At 40.2% G+C, this 16,780-nt stretch overlaps 1 protein-coding gene across 4 annotated transcripts in view; it reads left to right on the top strand.

Moving 5' to 3' along the window:
- Positions 1-16,780, top strand: part of ARHGAP21 (Rho GTPase activating protein 21) — a 200,374-nt gene that overhangs the window by 82,829 nt on the left and 100,765 nt on the right. For all 4 annotated transcript variants that reach the window (XM_078851835.1, XM_078851836.1, XM_073334267.2 and 1 more), the window contains one exon: positions 2,011-2,035. In XM_078851835.1, coding sequence (XP_078707961.1) covers positions 2,011-2,035 — 25 coding nt within the window. The remainder of the gene's footprint in view (positions 1-2,010; positions 2,036-16,780) is intronic.

The following is a 16,780-nucleotide window of genomic DNA, read 5'->3' as shown; positions in this document are numbered from 1 at the left end:
TTTAAGGATTGAGATCATTGCCTTGATATCATACAAAATCCATTTAATATTAATCTTTTCCAGCTGTTTTATGACTCAGCTGTACATGCCACATGAGGGATTTCCAGTTCTTCACAAATTGATACCAATTTTACAATTGGTAATCTATCAGTATTGTGTTTACTATATCCTATATTAAACTGTTCCCTCTCATAGTTTGGACCCATACTTTTATAGCCTTGGAAAACAAGAATCCAAATATTTAAAGTCTCAAACATTTTTTTGTTTTGTTTGGTTTTTTGTTCAGTGAATTGGGTAGAAACTAGATAAATACAGATTGCCATTACACAATTTTATGCTGCAGTCCTTTTGGGTGATCATAGTTCAAAACATGTTGAACTGTTACAGGAAGCGAGTGCTGTAATAATGACTTTTAACACTAGTTGTTCTCTGGGACAGTGTTTTTGCTGAAATACTGAACAGTCTGTATTGTACAAAAAAGCAAAGGTATACACTTGGCTATTCTCAAAATTAGCCTAATTGATACAATTGTTATAGTATATCTGCTTTTTAGAGATAGACATGTGATCCTTACTAGCTCAATCCTTTTTAAAGTTAAATTTTTGTGTTGAGGTTTTTAAAGCTTCCACAGACTCATTGGTAACTTCTGTGCTGTAATGACAATGTATTGTGATACAGCATTTCTGTATAATCTGCACCACAATGAGGTGTGTTGTAGCTAGAGGGACCTTTCCCTGGTCTATATTGTACCACTGCATATTATAAACTTTCAGGCAAAAAAAATAATTAATTTGGAGTAAAGTTTGGGATGAAAAGCTGTCATTCCAGGAAAACAAAATTAATAGAAGAAAGATGTAGTTTTTTTGTTTTTAATGGAAGCAGCCTGGAAATTTGGAACTAAGGCTCCACTTAAACATATTACACAGGTAAGATTACCAAATAACTTTTAGCTTTGCCTTCACTAGTTCACCTCATTCTGAATGAGGCCATGTCAGCCAAGCAAAGTAAATTCCTAAGCCAAGCTGCTTTAAAAAAAAAAAAAAAAAAAAGAGAGAGAAAGTTAATAGACTTTTGAAGGGGTTGGAATGGGATTTGTTTTTTTCTTTAATTTTCTTTGGCAGGCTGGGAAGAGACTCCTCGTATTTCTTAATGTCTTTTTGCCTTAAATTTTCCAGAAAAGTTCTACTTCATGACATGTAAGCCCATGTCAGATTCCAAATTGGTAGAAGTTTGGTGAAGTCATGGAGTAGATAAAATCAGCCTTAATATAGAATAGGAGGTTGACCTTAACTGTGGAGTTGCTACTGAATCTCCATATTGACTTTATAACGTGATTCTAGACAGGAAATTGACTATGTAAAAAAGGGAACTACTTATTCAACTTCTCCTTCATATTTTCAAGTTATAGCTGCGTACTTCACTGACGCAACTCTATTTTTAGTTAATATTGAAAAGTCAATGCAAGTATGAGAGAAGGAGCATCATCATCATCCAATTTGTTACCTAAGCTATTCTAAGTGTAGAAACTTATTGATCATATTACAGATCGACAAAGCTTGATTTAGATTTCAGGTGGAGTTTGCAGGATATGCGGTTAGGAAATACTTAAGACTTAAAGTGAACTAATTTTACGATGAGTCATTGATAGACAAAAAATGTGGAACCTCTCCAATTTTAGATGAATTGCACTTTTGCTGTACAGCTTTGCTTTTTGGTATATTTTCTTGAATCAAATAATGCCATGTGACTGCTGCTGTGTGACTTATCAAGGAAGTAAGATGAGATTTGTTTGTTTAAATATACACCTTATCAAGGTTTTCAGTAATTAATGTCTAATTTTAAAAAGTGCTAAACATTCAGCTACCATGAACATCAGACCACTTATTTAGGTGCCTAAGCATGGGTTTGTGAGCCTAACAAGGCACTCATTTTTTTAAAACCTTGTCCATACGTGTTTTCTTCCATTTGGTAAATTTTACATTTTAATTGTATTTTGTTTTTGTTTGGCAGGATGAAGAAAATGGAAATAGAGGAGGTATGCATTTTCATTTTTTTATTTTAGTATTCCTTATTTATCATTCATCAGTGTAACGGGTGTAATGGCTATTTAAGATCTCTGACTTAAAAATTAAGTGTGAGACAGTGCAAGTGTTTTTATTGATCCTCACACGGCTTTGGAGCAGAAGTCCATTAAGCACAAGAGGCGATGTATTCTATCACCCCTAACTCTTTTTAACTTGAAAAGCAGTGTATTATGTAAGTATAGTGGCTATGCTATGAAGTATACTATATAAACTTCATGGAATAACTGTAATACTGTAGCTCTCATATGAGTACTATGTGAGAAACCAACTGGCTTAGCTTTTTAATGCTTAGGCCATGATCCTTCATTATGATCCACACAGATGCAGTCCTGTTGACTTCAGTAGCACTCCACAGAGGTACAGTATACAAATCACAATGCAGGACTGGAGCCTGATTCTGTATACAAACCATTTTCTCTGTATATTGTGGGCAAGTAATAACTTTATGGTTTCTGATCAGTTTGTTCTGGTGAAAGCAAGCCAGCACTTGGAGAAGTCAGAATATAAACCCAGTGCATAACATTGGCTGGAATTGAAATAAGCTGAAACTTACCCACAAATGTGGCATGTAAATTTTAGAAAAATAGCTGCCTATAAACCTAACTATATGCCCCTCAGAATTTTAACAGCATTAATTTGTCTTCTCATCAGCTCTAGTATTCTGCCAGTCTCATTTTTCATTCCCTCTGAAATAAGACCTGTTGAACATAGTTTAGAGAGATTCAAGAAAATAAATGTATATGTAAAAGATTGTACACTACACTTAAATTAGAGGAAAAAACCTTTTATCCATTTGTTTTTCTGCCAGTTTCCATTTTTTCCAGCCTTGTGTATAATTTTTTGCTCCCCCTTTATTTAATTGCAAATATTAACTTATTTTAGAAACCAGAGCAACATCCTGCTTAATTTAATTTTCCCTTTGGCACTTACTGTTGTCTATTCCCTGCTCCCTTCTTCCTCTGTTTTCTTTTTCCTTCTTTACAGTGATAAGTGGTTTTGATCTGTGTGAAGAATTTGGCTTGCAAATTAAGGGGGCCTAATCAGGCTTTCTTTGCTCACCTATAACTCCAATTGATTACTGAGGGATTTTAGGGAATGCAAAATATTTGATTGGGCCCAAAGCAAGTGACTGAACATAACATCAAGTGTTTGGATCAGCATTGAGTTTAATGTACAAATGCGGCTCTCTGAAGATGGGCACATTCCAATACAGATCTCTCTGGAGAGAAGCATGCTTTTTTAAAGAGAGTTAAAAAGACATGATCTCAAATTGGTATTTTGTGTGTTTGATGTGTGTCTGTGGTGCCTCAGGAGCAGACTAGGGAAGGAACTGTGAATCTCCTTGGATCTCCTTTTCTTCTACTGGTCGAGAAGATTATTTCCTTCCTCCACCCCCTTACCCCCCGCCAGCTCAGCTGCATTGGCTAACATGTTATGGGCTGGAGCCAAGCCTGTGCTCAGTCTCTGAGCATCTATTCCGTGCCAACCAGTGCCAGAAAGGAAGTAACAGCCATATGGAGACTGTTTTTTCTCATCTGTGCTAGGATACACTGGACACGCAGCCTGCAGAGGAGAGTACCACCCCATTACTCCCTTGGCACAGGCGTACACAGCAAGGAACATCCTTGCCTTTGGTGCTGAAAGGAGTCAGTCCTGTGCATGGAACAAGTACAGAATATACAATAACAAATGAACCACCACCCTGAAACTAAATGCATTTGTTATTGACAAAGTGCTACAGCACTCCCCCATGTGGTCATAGGGATAACCTGATCAGCTAGAGGCTTAGATCAATATTTATTTACCTCAAATTTTGTTCATCCAAATAGTCTGAGATCTATTTCTCAGTAGCCTGTACCTAATGATTCAGAGGGAAGGCAACAGTCCCAAAATTTACTCAGCCCATTGTATAATGTGGTACAAGGTGGGGACAAGATTCGTTTCCTGAAAGGATTGGTTAACAGTTTACACTAAAGTCATCGGATTATTTATTACAGCAACTTAATATGTACTAGGTGCCTTGCAATACACATCAAAGACATGAACCCTGCATTGGGAAGATATGTAATATTAGAGATAGTGTAACAAGGAGTAGTAAGATGGAGTTGATAGAGAAGAAAAGGGTTAGCATCAGTAAGATAACATGGTTCCTCACAAGAACCAGCGTACAGCATAGTGAAGATTTGTGTGTGTGTGTAAGGAATAAAAACACCTGCAGGTCTCACTGGATAATTTCTTGTTAACTGCACGGATGAAATGGGCCCCTAAGAAAGGACTTGAATCAGGATAGGGAAGTGGCTTTATAGAGACACTCAGGGAGGTTCTATGTAGCCAGGGACCATGGCTTTTTTGGGAAATGGTTTTGTGTGACAACTGGATGGATTGGATATCGGAGCTGGCATTGTAGAGACTAGTAAAATAAAGACAAGATTGGAAGGACTGTGGGACGTTATTGACATGATCAGATCAACTGGCAAAAGCGTATGTTCTTAGCTATCTACTTTGCATGGATTATAGGGTGGTGATGTGGGAATCAGAGTGGGTGGATACAGTAATGAAGAAGGAAAACAATGAAAGCATGCACAAGAAGTTTGAACTGAAATAAAAGGTTGGTTATAAAGAATTAGTGGAAGAAGCAATGGCAAGATCTGGACTGTCTGGATGTATGGGGTAAAGGGGAGGCCTTGATGAAGATCCATAAATTATGTGCATAGCTTTTATTAAGAGTGGGTGGGTGGGGGGGAACAGTGCTTTTGAGAGAAGATGTGTAGTGGAAGAAGCCTGTGTACTCATGGAATTTTCTCAGGAAGCATTCAGCAGTGCAGAAAACGAGGAATCAAATACTTGGGGTGAACCAAAACAAAGGTTCAAAATCAGTGGGATGGCCTTTGGGAGAGAACGGCAAAGGAATCAAAACTGAAGGGGAGGGATTTGACTACAGAGTCAGAAGTGAGGAAGGGAAGTGAAAATAGGTCATGAATGGTGATTTGATGATCACAGAAGCAGTACGGGCAGAGTGCGTGGCATTAAATATGATTGTTTGAGGTCACGGTTATTTTTTAGCAAAAGTCAGGCAGATTGTAGGCAATAAACAAAAATCCAAGGAAGCCCACAACCTGTCCGTGGTGGGGCTGACTGCCTGGCGGGAGGCTGAAGTCTGAGTCCCTCTTTTTGTAGGGATAGGTGTGTATGTGCTTATAGCCCAGAGCTTTGCTGCCTGGGGTGGGGGTGGAGGGGCGCTGACAACCTGGAGCCCTGCCACTGCAGGGCAGTCTGACAGCTCAAGGCAAGGAAGTTACGGAGGTACATTAAAGTCACGGAATCCATGACCTCTGTGACGAAATCATATCCTTCAATATAAGTGGTGGTCGAGGCGGGGAGAAGAACGCAGATGTGGAAAGATTAGAGGAGGGGCAGTATTAGCTGAAGATAAAGTTAAGGTGAATAGCCAGGCTTGCTTGGTATTTTATCTTAATATGTGATAGTGTTCATGTTCATACAGTGTTGCTAGAACATCCTTTAGTACCCTAAACAGTATAAGGCAGGACACTTGGTCCAAACAGCAGAAGTGTTGTTACTATTTCAGCATATTCTACATTGATATGACCTTAGACTTCAAGAAAAGCAAAAGGCACAGCACATTTTAGAGATCATCCTCGATTGTATTTGGGTTTTTTTGGATGGGATAGTTGAGATTAAGATGTTGGATCTGCTTTCACCCAGGGTGCTCTGAAGTCTTGCTGCAAGAAAACTCAAGGCAGCCTGGAGGTGGACAAGCAGGTGGGTGCAGTTGCCAGAGCGAAAAAGGCTTCTGCAGTGGTGCCAAAGCAGTTTCAATTTTATGTTACCTGTTCCCAAAATAGGAGAAGACCTAGCATGCAGGGGCCCAAATCAGGACGCCTACACCCATACACTGTTTATAATTGAATGAATTAAACAGTTTCATTTAATGTCTTAAAGTAGAAATTAGTAGCAAGTTTCTGTTAGGCAAGCTTTAAGCACGAAACTCATGTTAGTTTAGTAAAATTATGATGTGCCGAAATGAAGGTGTGCTTACATAGGCCTTTGTCATCGTAAATAAATGGCCTACCTAAGAAAGCAGGTAATTGAACATGGGAAGTTACCAGAAGTTGCTTTTGCACGTGCAAATTGATGTATGTCTGAATGGTGGTAGGCTATCCCATCTGGGGATCACTCAGATTTGTTGTTTTATGGAACAGAGTTATTGGGAAATATGTAACACAAAGGAGCCATCTAGTGGCAACTTCATTAAATAGGTTTAAGCTTAAGGAAGGGTTTTTTGTTTTATATTAAGGCAGTATCACTTATGACTTTGCAGTAACGTGCTTGCTTATTTTTCCTTTAGCATGTTTAGATTGCTTGGCAAGATAAGTTAGCAGAGTAATTTATAAAATACTTTTTCCAGAATTGGTGTTTTTAGGTTTCATGAGTATCATCAAAGACTCGAAAGGGATTAGGGGAGCAGCGTAATTAACACTTTTTTTGGTTGGGGTGGGGACAGGAAAAGTTAGTACAAAAACTTAGTGCAGAGTTTATGTAGATAGAGTACAGTATCACTGATTTGGAGAGAAATCTTTTTAAAACTGAAATTGATTAGGGTTAAATATTTTCTGCATAAAGATTTGACTTGTAGTTTTCTTAATTTAAAGGGTTAATTGTAAATATGAACTTTTTTTGAAGCATTCAGGTAGCATTTTCACTTGAAGCTTAACTTGATCAAAAATTAACCTAATGCTATATAGGGGGTCCCCAGTATACATCGGGGTTGCCTTCTTGAAAAGGGCAATGGATACATGGGGTCCCTGGTATACGTCTTCCCCCTTATCTGTCGTTTCGCGTATCCATCACTCCTCAATAGGGGAATGTGTTCCGATTCACATTGGTCCTGATCCACATATCCATCACGTCACCTAAGCACCCACAGAAAAGTCACGCAAAAGGTGAAGCAATGGATATGCAGATCGGGACTGACATAAATTGGAACATGTTCCCCTATTGATGAGTGAAGGAGATGCAAAACGACGGGTTAAGGGGAGACTTATACCAGGGACCCCCTTTAGTAGCTTTTGTTTCACTTATGCGAAGTGGATGGGCACTGTGCAAAACTGTCACATTGATTGGTGGAATATTTTTTTGAATGGAGGTCCTCCAGGTATTCACATTTTTTTCTCCATTGTCAGGTCCCATCATCTTTTTATAAATAAAATAACTTCACCTTCCTGATACAGATGACGTATTGGGAACCTCAGAATACACAGATGACTTATTGGGAACCTCAGAATAGTAGAAATTTAGGGCTGGAAGGGACTTTGAGAAGTCAACTCCAGCCCCCTGCTTTGTGGCAGGACCAAGTAAACCTTGACCATCCCTGAGAGGTGTTTGTCTAACCAATTCTTAAAAACCTCCAATGATGGGGCTTCCATAACCTCCCTTGGAAGCCTCTTGCTGTGCTTAACTACTGCTATAGCTTTTCCAAATATGTGCCTAATCTCCCTGGCTGCAGATTAAGCCCATTCCTTCTAGTCCTAGTTTGAGTGGACAGCTGTCCTCTTCATAACACCCCTTAACATATTTGAAGACTGTTGCCATGTGCCCTCTCTGTTATCTTTTCTCAAGACAAAATGTGTCCAATTTTTTAATCTTTCCTCATCAGTCAGGTTTTCTAAGATGTTTGTCATTTCTGTTGCTCTCCTTTGGACATTCTCTAGTTTTTCCACATCTTTTCTAAAGTGTGGCACTCAGAATTGGACATAATACTAGAGCTGAGGCCTCACCAGGGCTTAATAGATCAGGACAATTATTTCCCATGTCTTACATACCACACTTCTATTAATACACACAAGAATATTAGGCAGTTGCAAAAAACACTTAAATTGTTTGCTCATATTCAATTTATCATCCACTGTTACCGCCCAGATCCTTTTCAGTGAAGTATTTTGTGCTTATCTTTATTGAATTTCATCTTGTTGATTTCAAACCAATTCTCCAATTTGTCAAGGTAATTTTGAGTTCTAATCTGTCTTCTAAAGTGTTAGCAACCCCTCCCAGTTTTTTGTCATCTGCAGATTATAAGCATATTCTCCTCTCTAAAATCCAAATAATGAATGAAAATACTGAATTGTACCAGACCCAGGACTTCCCACTAGATATGCCCTCCCAGTTTGACTTTGAGTACCATCTTCCAACCAGTTGTGCACCCACCTTTTCAACTACACATTTCCCTAATTTTCTTATGAGGTGCTCATGTGGGACTCGGTCAAAAGCCTTACTAAAATCAAGGTACATCACATCTTCTGCTTTTCCCCCATCCATTAAGCCAGTAATTCTGTCAAATAATTTGGTTAGGGCTCTAATACACATCTGGTGATTGCCATTGTTTAGTTAGCAACATGTTTTGTTGAGGATAGAGATAGGATGAGACAGAATGGCAGCTACTGTGTCAGATCATGCCCTGGTCTTCAAGAAATTCTTTTCAGAGTAGCAGTCGTGTTAGTCTGTGTCCGCAAAAAGAAAAGGAGTACTTGTGGCACTTTAGAGACTAATAAATTTATTTGAGCATAAGCTTTTGTGAGCTACAGCTCACTTCATCGGATGCATGCAGTGGAAAATACAGTGGGGAGATTTATATACACAAAGAACATGAAACGATGGGTGTTACCATACACACTGTAACAAGAGTGATCAGGTAAGGTGAGGTATTACCAGCAGGAGAGCCGGGGGGGAGGGAGGGGGAGAGACCTTTTGTAGTGATAATCAAGGTGGACTATTTCCAGCAGTTGACAAGAACCTATCCTTGCAACAAAGCCCGTTGCCAACTGTGTCCACATATCTATTCAGGGGACACCATCATAGGGCCTAATCACATCAGCCACACTATCAGAGGCTCACTCACCCGCACATCTGCCAATGTGATATATAGAAACATAGAATATCAGGGTTGGAAGGGACCCCAGAAGGTCATCTAGTCCAACCCCCTGCTCGAAGCAGGACCAATTCCCAGTTAAATCATCCCAGCCAGGGCTTTGTCAAGCCTGACCTTAAAAACCTCTAAGGAAGGAGATTCTACCACCTCCCTAGGTAACGCATTCCAGTGTTTCACCACCCTCTTAGTGAAAAAGTTTTTCCTAATATGCAATCTAAAACTCCCCCACTGCAACTTGAGACCATTACTCCTCGTTCTGTCATCTGCTACCATTGAGAACAGTCTAGAGCCATCCTCTTTGGAACCCCCTTTCAGGTAGTTGAAAGCAGCTATCAAATCCCCCCTCATTCTTCTCTTCTGCAGGCTAAACAATCCCAGCTCCCTCAGCCTCTCCTCATAACTCATGTGTTCCAGTCCCCTAATCATTTTTGTTGCCCTTCACTGGACTCTCTCCAATTTATCCACATCCTTCTTGTAGTGTGGGGCCCAAAACTGGACACAGTACTCCAGATGAGGCCTCACCAATGTCGAATAGAGGGGAATGATCACGTCCCTCGATCTGCTCGCTATGCCCATACTTATACATCCCAAAATGTCATTGGCCTTCTTGGCAACAAGGGCACACTGCTGACTCATATCCAGCTTCTCGTCCACTGTCACCTCTAGGTCCTTTTCCGCAGAACTGCTGCCTAGCCATTCGGTCCCTAGTCTGTAGCGGTGCATTGGATTCTTCCATCCTAAGTGCAGGACCCTGCACTTATCCTTATTGAACCTCATCAGATTTCTTTTGGCCCAATCCTCCAATTTGTCTAGGTCCCTCTGTATCCTATCCCTCCCCTCCAGCGTATCTACCACTCCTCCCAGTTTAGTATCATCTGCAAATTTGCTGAGAGTGCAATCCACACCATCCTCCAGATCATTTATGAAGATATTTAACAAAACCGGCCCCAGGACCGACCCTTGGGGCACTCCACTTGATACCGGCTGCCAACTAGACATGGAGCCATTGATCACTACCCGTTGAGCCCGACAATCTAGCCAGCTTTCTACCCACCTTATAGTGCATTCATCCAGCCCATACTTCCTTAACTTGCTGACAAGAATACTGTGGGAGACCATGTCAAATGCTTTGCTAAAGTCAAGAAACAATACATCCACTGCTTTCCCTTCATCTACAGAACCAGTAATCTCATCATAAAAGGCGATTAGATTAGTCAGGCATGACCTTCCCTTGGTGAATCCATGCTGGCTGTTCCTGATCACTTTCCTCTCATGCAAGTGCTTCAGGATTGATTCTTTGAGGACCTGCTCCATGATTTTTCCAGGGACTGAGGTGAGGCTGACTGGCCTGTAGTTCCCAGGATCCTCCTTCTTCCCTTTTTTAAAGATTGGCACTACATTAGCCTTTTTCCAGTCGTCCGGGACTTTCCCGGTTCGCCACGAGTTTTCAAAGATAATGGCCAATGGCTCTGCAATCACAGCCGCCAATTCCTTCAGCACTCTCGGATGCAACTCGTCCGGCCCCATGGACTTGTGCACGTCCAGCTTTTCTAAATAGTCCCTAACCACCTCTATCTCCACAGAGGGCTGGCCATCTCTTCCCCATTTTGTGATGCCCAGCGCAGCAGTCTGGGAGCTGACCTTGTTAGTGAAAACAGAGGCAAAAAAAGCATTGAGTACATTAGCTTTTTCCACATCCTCTGTCACTAGGTTGCCTCCCTCATTCAGTAAGGGGCCCACACTTTCCTTGGCTTTCTTCTTGTTGCCAACATACCTGAAAAAACCCTTCTTGTTACTCTTGACATCTCTTGCTAGCTGCAGCTCCAGGTGCGATTTGGCCCTCCTGATTTCATTCCTACATGCCCGAGCAATATTTTTATACTCTTCCCTATTCATATGTCCAACCTTCCACTTCTTGTAAGCTTCTTTTTTATGTTTAAGATCTGCTAGGATTTCACCATTAAGCCAAGCTGGTCGCCTGCCATATTTACTATTCTTTCGACTCATCAGGATGGTTTGTCCCTGTAACCTCAACAGGGATTCCTTGAAATACAGCCAGCTCTCCTGGACTCCTTTCCCCTTCAAGTTAGTCCCCCAGGGGATCCTGGCCATCCGTTCCCTGAGGGAGTCGAAGTCTGCTTTCCTGAAGTCCAGGGTCCGTATCCTGCTGTTTACCTTTCTTCCCTGCGTCAGGATCCTGAACTCAACCAACTCATGGTCACTGCCTCCCAGATTCCCATCCACTTTTGCTTCCCCCACTAATTCTACCCGGTTTGTGAGCAGCAGGTCAAGAAAAGCGCCCCCCCTAGTTGGCTCCTCTAGCACTTGCACCAGGAAATTGTCCCCTACGCTTTCCAAAAACTTCCTGGATTGTCTATGCACCGCTGTATTGCTCTCCCAGCAGATATCAGGAAAATTAAAGTCACCCATGAGGATCAGGGCATGCGATCTAGTAGCTTCCGTGAGCTGCCGGAAGAAAGCCTTATCTACCTCATCCCCCTGGTCCGGTGGTCTATAGCAGACTCCCACCACTACATCACTCTTGTTGCACACACTTCTAAACTTAATCCAGAGACACTCAGGTTTTTCTACAGTTTCGTACCAGAGCTCTGAGCAGTCATACTGCTCCCTTACATACAGTGCTACTCCCCCACCTTTTCTGCCCTGCCTGTCCTTCCTGAACAGTTTATAACCATCCATGACAGTACTCCAGTCATGTGAGTTATCCCACCAAGTCTCTGTTATTCCAATCATGTCATAGTTCCTTGACATCACCAGGACCTCCAGTTCTCCCTGCTTGTTTCCAAGGCTTTGTGCATTTGTATATAAGCACTTGAGATAACCTGTTGATCGCCCCTCATTCCCAGTATGAGGCAGGAGCCCTCCCGTCACGTGATATGCCATCATGTGCCAGCAATGCCCCTCTGCCATGTACATTGGCCAAACTGGACAGTCTCTACGTAAAAGAATAAATGGACACAAATCAGATGTCAAGAATTATAACATTCAAAAACCAGTCGGAGAACACTTGAATCTCTTTAATTACTCGATTACAGATCTAAAAGTGGCAAATCTTCAAGAACAGACTCCAATGAGACACTGCTGAATTGGAATTAATTTGCAAACTGGATACAATTAATTTAGGCTTAAATAAAGACTGGGAGTGGATGGGTCATTACACAAAGTAAAACTATATCCCTATATTTATTTCCCGCCCACGGTTCCTCAGACGTTCTTGTTAACTGCTGGAAATGGCCCACCTTGATTATCACTACAAAAGGTTTCTTTCTCTCCTCCCCTCTCTCACCTCCCCTCCCCCCTCCTGCTGGTAATAGCTCACCTTACCTGATCACTCTTGTAGCATCCGATAAAATGAGCTGTAGCCCACGAAAGCTTATGCTCAAATAAATTTGTTAGTCTCCAAGGTGCCACAAGTACTCCTTTTCTTTTTGAAGAAATGCTTTGTTCGGTTCAGGATAACTTTGGACTTTCACAAAATTACCATTCCATTCTTAAAGATGTTACCCATTACAACACAAATGTCCCCGAAATGCCAAATCCATTCCCCATGTTAGGCCTCTCTTTCAAATGGAGGGAAGTTTCCTGTGAATGTATTCATCTCAAAAAGCCTTCCACGTACCCCACTAGAAAACAGAAGTAGTAGTCATAAACCATACTGTCCGTTGGCTAATGATTGTGCATAAGAATTTATAGATTTTTAAAGACAAAAAGAACCATTAGATTATCTAATCTGATTATCTAATCTGAACCTGTATAACACAGGACATACAATTTTCCCGCTCCAGAGTGCCCAGTAACTTACGTTTGGCTAAAGCCTGTTTTCTAGAAAGGTAACCAGTCTTAATTTTGAAGATATCAAGAGATGGAGACTGTCACTTCCCTTCAAAGTTTGTTCCAATCATTAATCATCTTCACTACTAAAAATGCGTGCCTTATTTCTAATATGAATTTGTTGGACTTTAATTTCCAACCATGGTGTCAAAATTATGCCTTTCTCAACTAGATTAAAGAGCCTGTTAAGTACCTGGTATTTCTTCCTGTGAACTATAAATGCAATATAATCACCTCCGTCTTCTTGTTGATTGAGCTCTTTAAATCTCAGTGTAAGGCATTTGTTTACAGCCCTCCCTCCTCTTTTATTTATACATCCAAGGATTGCATTAGCCACTTTTGCCACAGTTTTGCACTGGGACCTCATGCTTAGTTGCTTGTCTGGTATACCTCTTAATGCTTTTCAGGGTCACTGATTTCCAGTATGCCATCCCGTATTGTCTAGGTATGGCCTGCATACTTTGTTTCTAGATTTATAACTTTGCATTTGGGTGTATTAAAATTCATTTTGTTTGAATAGGCCCAGTTTACCAAATGATCCAGATTGCTGTATCAGCAACCTGTCCTCTTCATTTGCTTTCATCTGCAAATCTTGTCAACAGTGACCTTATATTTACTTCCTGATCATTGATGAAAATGTTGAATAATGCTGGGGCTAACACTGATCCTTGTGGAACCCCACTAGAAAAGCCACATTCTATGATGATTCCCCATTGACAAGTGCTTTTTCACATCTATCCAGTATCTATTTCTTAATAGAGGTGTGTGGAGGACAACAGATTTGTTTTCAGGTGTCTTTTATGGTTTCAGAATTATTCATTTCACGTTCATTCTTAATCCATTTAATGTGTTTTTATAGTATTCTATAGCACCAATTTTTTAAAATCAGAACATTGTGTAATATTAAGCCAAGTGCCTTACAAAATTAAGTATATTACATTTATGTAGTTCCTTTAATCAACCAAACATCTAATTGCATCAAAAAGTGAAATCAAGTGTGTTGGACAAGACTGACTTTCAACAAAACCGACTTTCAACAAAACCATATTGATGTCAGACTAATGAGTTTATAATTACCCAGGTCATCCCTCTTTCTCTCTTTGAATATTGGCACAACATTAATACTTGTCCAATATTCTGGAATTTCCCTTGTATTCCAACTTCTTTTAAAAAATGTTTTCACTGGACCAGAGATCTCCTGAGCCACCTTTGAGTCTTGGGTGGAAGCTATGCAGGGCTGCTGACATAAAAAAGTCTTATCCACAATTAATGTAGTTTAATGTCCTCTTTAGTCAGTAATGGAGTGCACAGTGGTTCATCATCCTCATTATGAGTACATCATCCTGCTTCTTTCCAAATACAGAACAGAAATAACTGTTTTCCTTGAAAATCCTCAGAAAATTCAAGCTTTGCTCAGAGAATATGCTGAAAATTTGGGGCAGATACAATGTGTGTTCTTTGGGTTTTATTTTTTTAAACAAAAAGTAGAGGTTGACTCCCGCTTCAAGTCCCTTTATAAGACATTCCATTTTCTTACCCAGGATTGATGTCAGACTAACATGCCTACAGTTACCCGGGTCACCTGATTTGCCCTTTTTAAATACTGGCACAACAAGTGTGAAAATCCAGAGTGGTAGCAAAGAAGTAGTAATCTGCTCCATAAATCTCTCAGGATTAAGCAAAATAACTTTCAGGATCTGTGTGCGCAAATAGTTCAGAGGTACAGGATCATTCTGTGAAATCCATTTTATAGCTTCTCCAGAAAATCTAAACAGTGTCTTCTCACACGTGGGTTTTGATAAATAGGAAATGCAGACTGAGTCTGTGATTTCATATTGTTGAACACAATGGCCCTTGCTCTGAGGCTAGCCACCACCATCATTTACATTTCCAAGGCTTCAGTCACATTTGATGGGTAAGTGTAATTACAGAGGTATACATGATACAAATTTTAATGCAATAGCACACAACAATCCTTCATTAGTCTTCATGAAGTTCACACATCAAGTAAAGTCTCATTTTAGTACTAACACACACTTTTGACCTAGGGTTAATTAATTACAGGGTACACATAATGTAGAAGTATTGTAATAGCAAACTACAGATGAAAACAATACAGTCAACATCATTTTTGATCTTTATCAGCATACGAGTGAATTAGTTTGAATGTATACTAACACTTCTTTGATATTCCCATACAAGTGAATTGTCCTGAAACTCTGGCACGTGCTGGCATCTGGCCTGTCAGCATCACATTGTGGACTGACCCCTCTAAAAGAGCTCGTTGTTGCATGGGGCAGGGAAAGGGTGGAAGATATACTGTGAATCAAGATATGTAAGACTTTAACAACATGCTATGGGATTGGATATTAATAGGCATTAGTTTTCATTTTCCTGAATAGTGTGGGACGAAGTCACCTTTCAAAAGTTTGGAAATCAGTGCTAATCCATACTATAAGAACCTCAGATAAGTGTTGTCATCTTTTTATATCTTTGAGAAAGTTGCTGATTATTTGGCGTTTGCCATCCCATGTTGATTAGCCATGGTTCCATCCACTCTTAAGTAATGTCATTGTGTGTTTTTACTATGGATATAGTTAAAATCAGTAAACAAGGAGTTTAGCAAGTGGAACGCTACTCTGTTGATATCCCTGGAGTGCTGGGGTATGTATACACTGCAGCTGGGAGCATGCCTACCAGTCTGCGTGGGCAGACATGCACTAACTGGTCAAGTTAGTATGCTAAAAGTAGCAGCGTGGATGTAGCATGGGTGGCAGTACAGGCTAGCCCAGTGGTACTCAGCCAGGGGATGTGCAGAGGTCTTCCGGGGGTACATCAGCTCATCTAGATATTTGCCTCGTTTTACAACAGGCTACATAAAAAAGCACTAGCGAAGTCAGTACAAACTAAAATTTCATACAATGATTTATATTGCTCTATATACTATACACTGAAATGTAAGTACAATATTTATATTCCAATTGATTTATTTTATAATTATAAGGTAAAAATGAGAAAGTAAGCAATTTTTCAGTAATAGTGTGCTATGACACTTTTTTGTATTTTTATGTCCGAGTTTTTAAGAGAGGTGAAACTTGGGGGTTTGCAAGACAAATCAGACTCCTGAAAGGGGTAAAATAGTCTAGAAAGGTTGAGACCCACTGGACTAGCCACCCAAGCACAAGCCTGCCTGACTCCCTGGGTATATGTCCTTACCGCAGTGGCCACACTACTTTTAGTCCGCTTACTTGACCAAAGCTAGCACTTTGTGTGCCTGGGCTGGAAAGTATGCTCCCAGCTGCAGTGTAAATGTACCCCTGATGTCAGCCTTAGCTTTTATTTTTCTATATTTTGATGGGATCTGTAAGCACCTTATTGTGTGGGGGACTAGGGAGAGTGGTTATTTTTCAAAAACTTCTGATATTTAATTTTCTGTCTACAAATAGACACAACTTTATGTGATGGCAGGGGTGTGTGGGTGTGTATGTATGAAATAGAAATACAATTTAATATACTTAGTGGCAGCTCTATTAGTGTCTGGGAGTCATATGTTCAGTGCTTCTTACTACCTTTTTTCATATGCTGTTCATTAGAAAATGATTAAAATGATTCTATCCTGAATTCACACTGTGACTGAAATGATTTAGTGCAGTAACTGCTGTGTGTGACAGGAATGACTAGCAAATATTTATATTATCCTTGTTCATTCACAACAGAAGCGTTTGAGCACAAATTTCACATGTTTAATTCACACAGGAATTCCTTGGACAGTTTACAGAATACTCATTGTCTGTTTGTACTCAAAAATTACTCCCCTGGGTTGCATTAATCCATAAATGTTTCTAAACAGGATTGTAACACTTTTTGAATTATTATTGCTATATATACTATAAGATGTACA

Source organism: Lepidochelys kempii, chromosome 2, assembly GCF_965140285.1.
Source record: "Lepidochelys kempii isolate rLepKem1 chromosome 2, rLepKem1.hap1, whole genome shotgun sequence".
NCBI classification, from domain to species: Eukaryota; Metazoa; Chordata; order Testudines; family Cheloniidae; genus Lepidochelys; species Lepidochelys kempii.
This window is presented reverse-complemented; position numbering and strand designations above follow the sequence as displayed.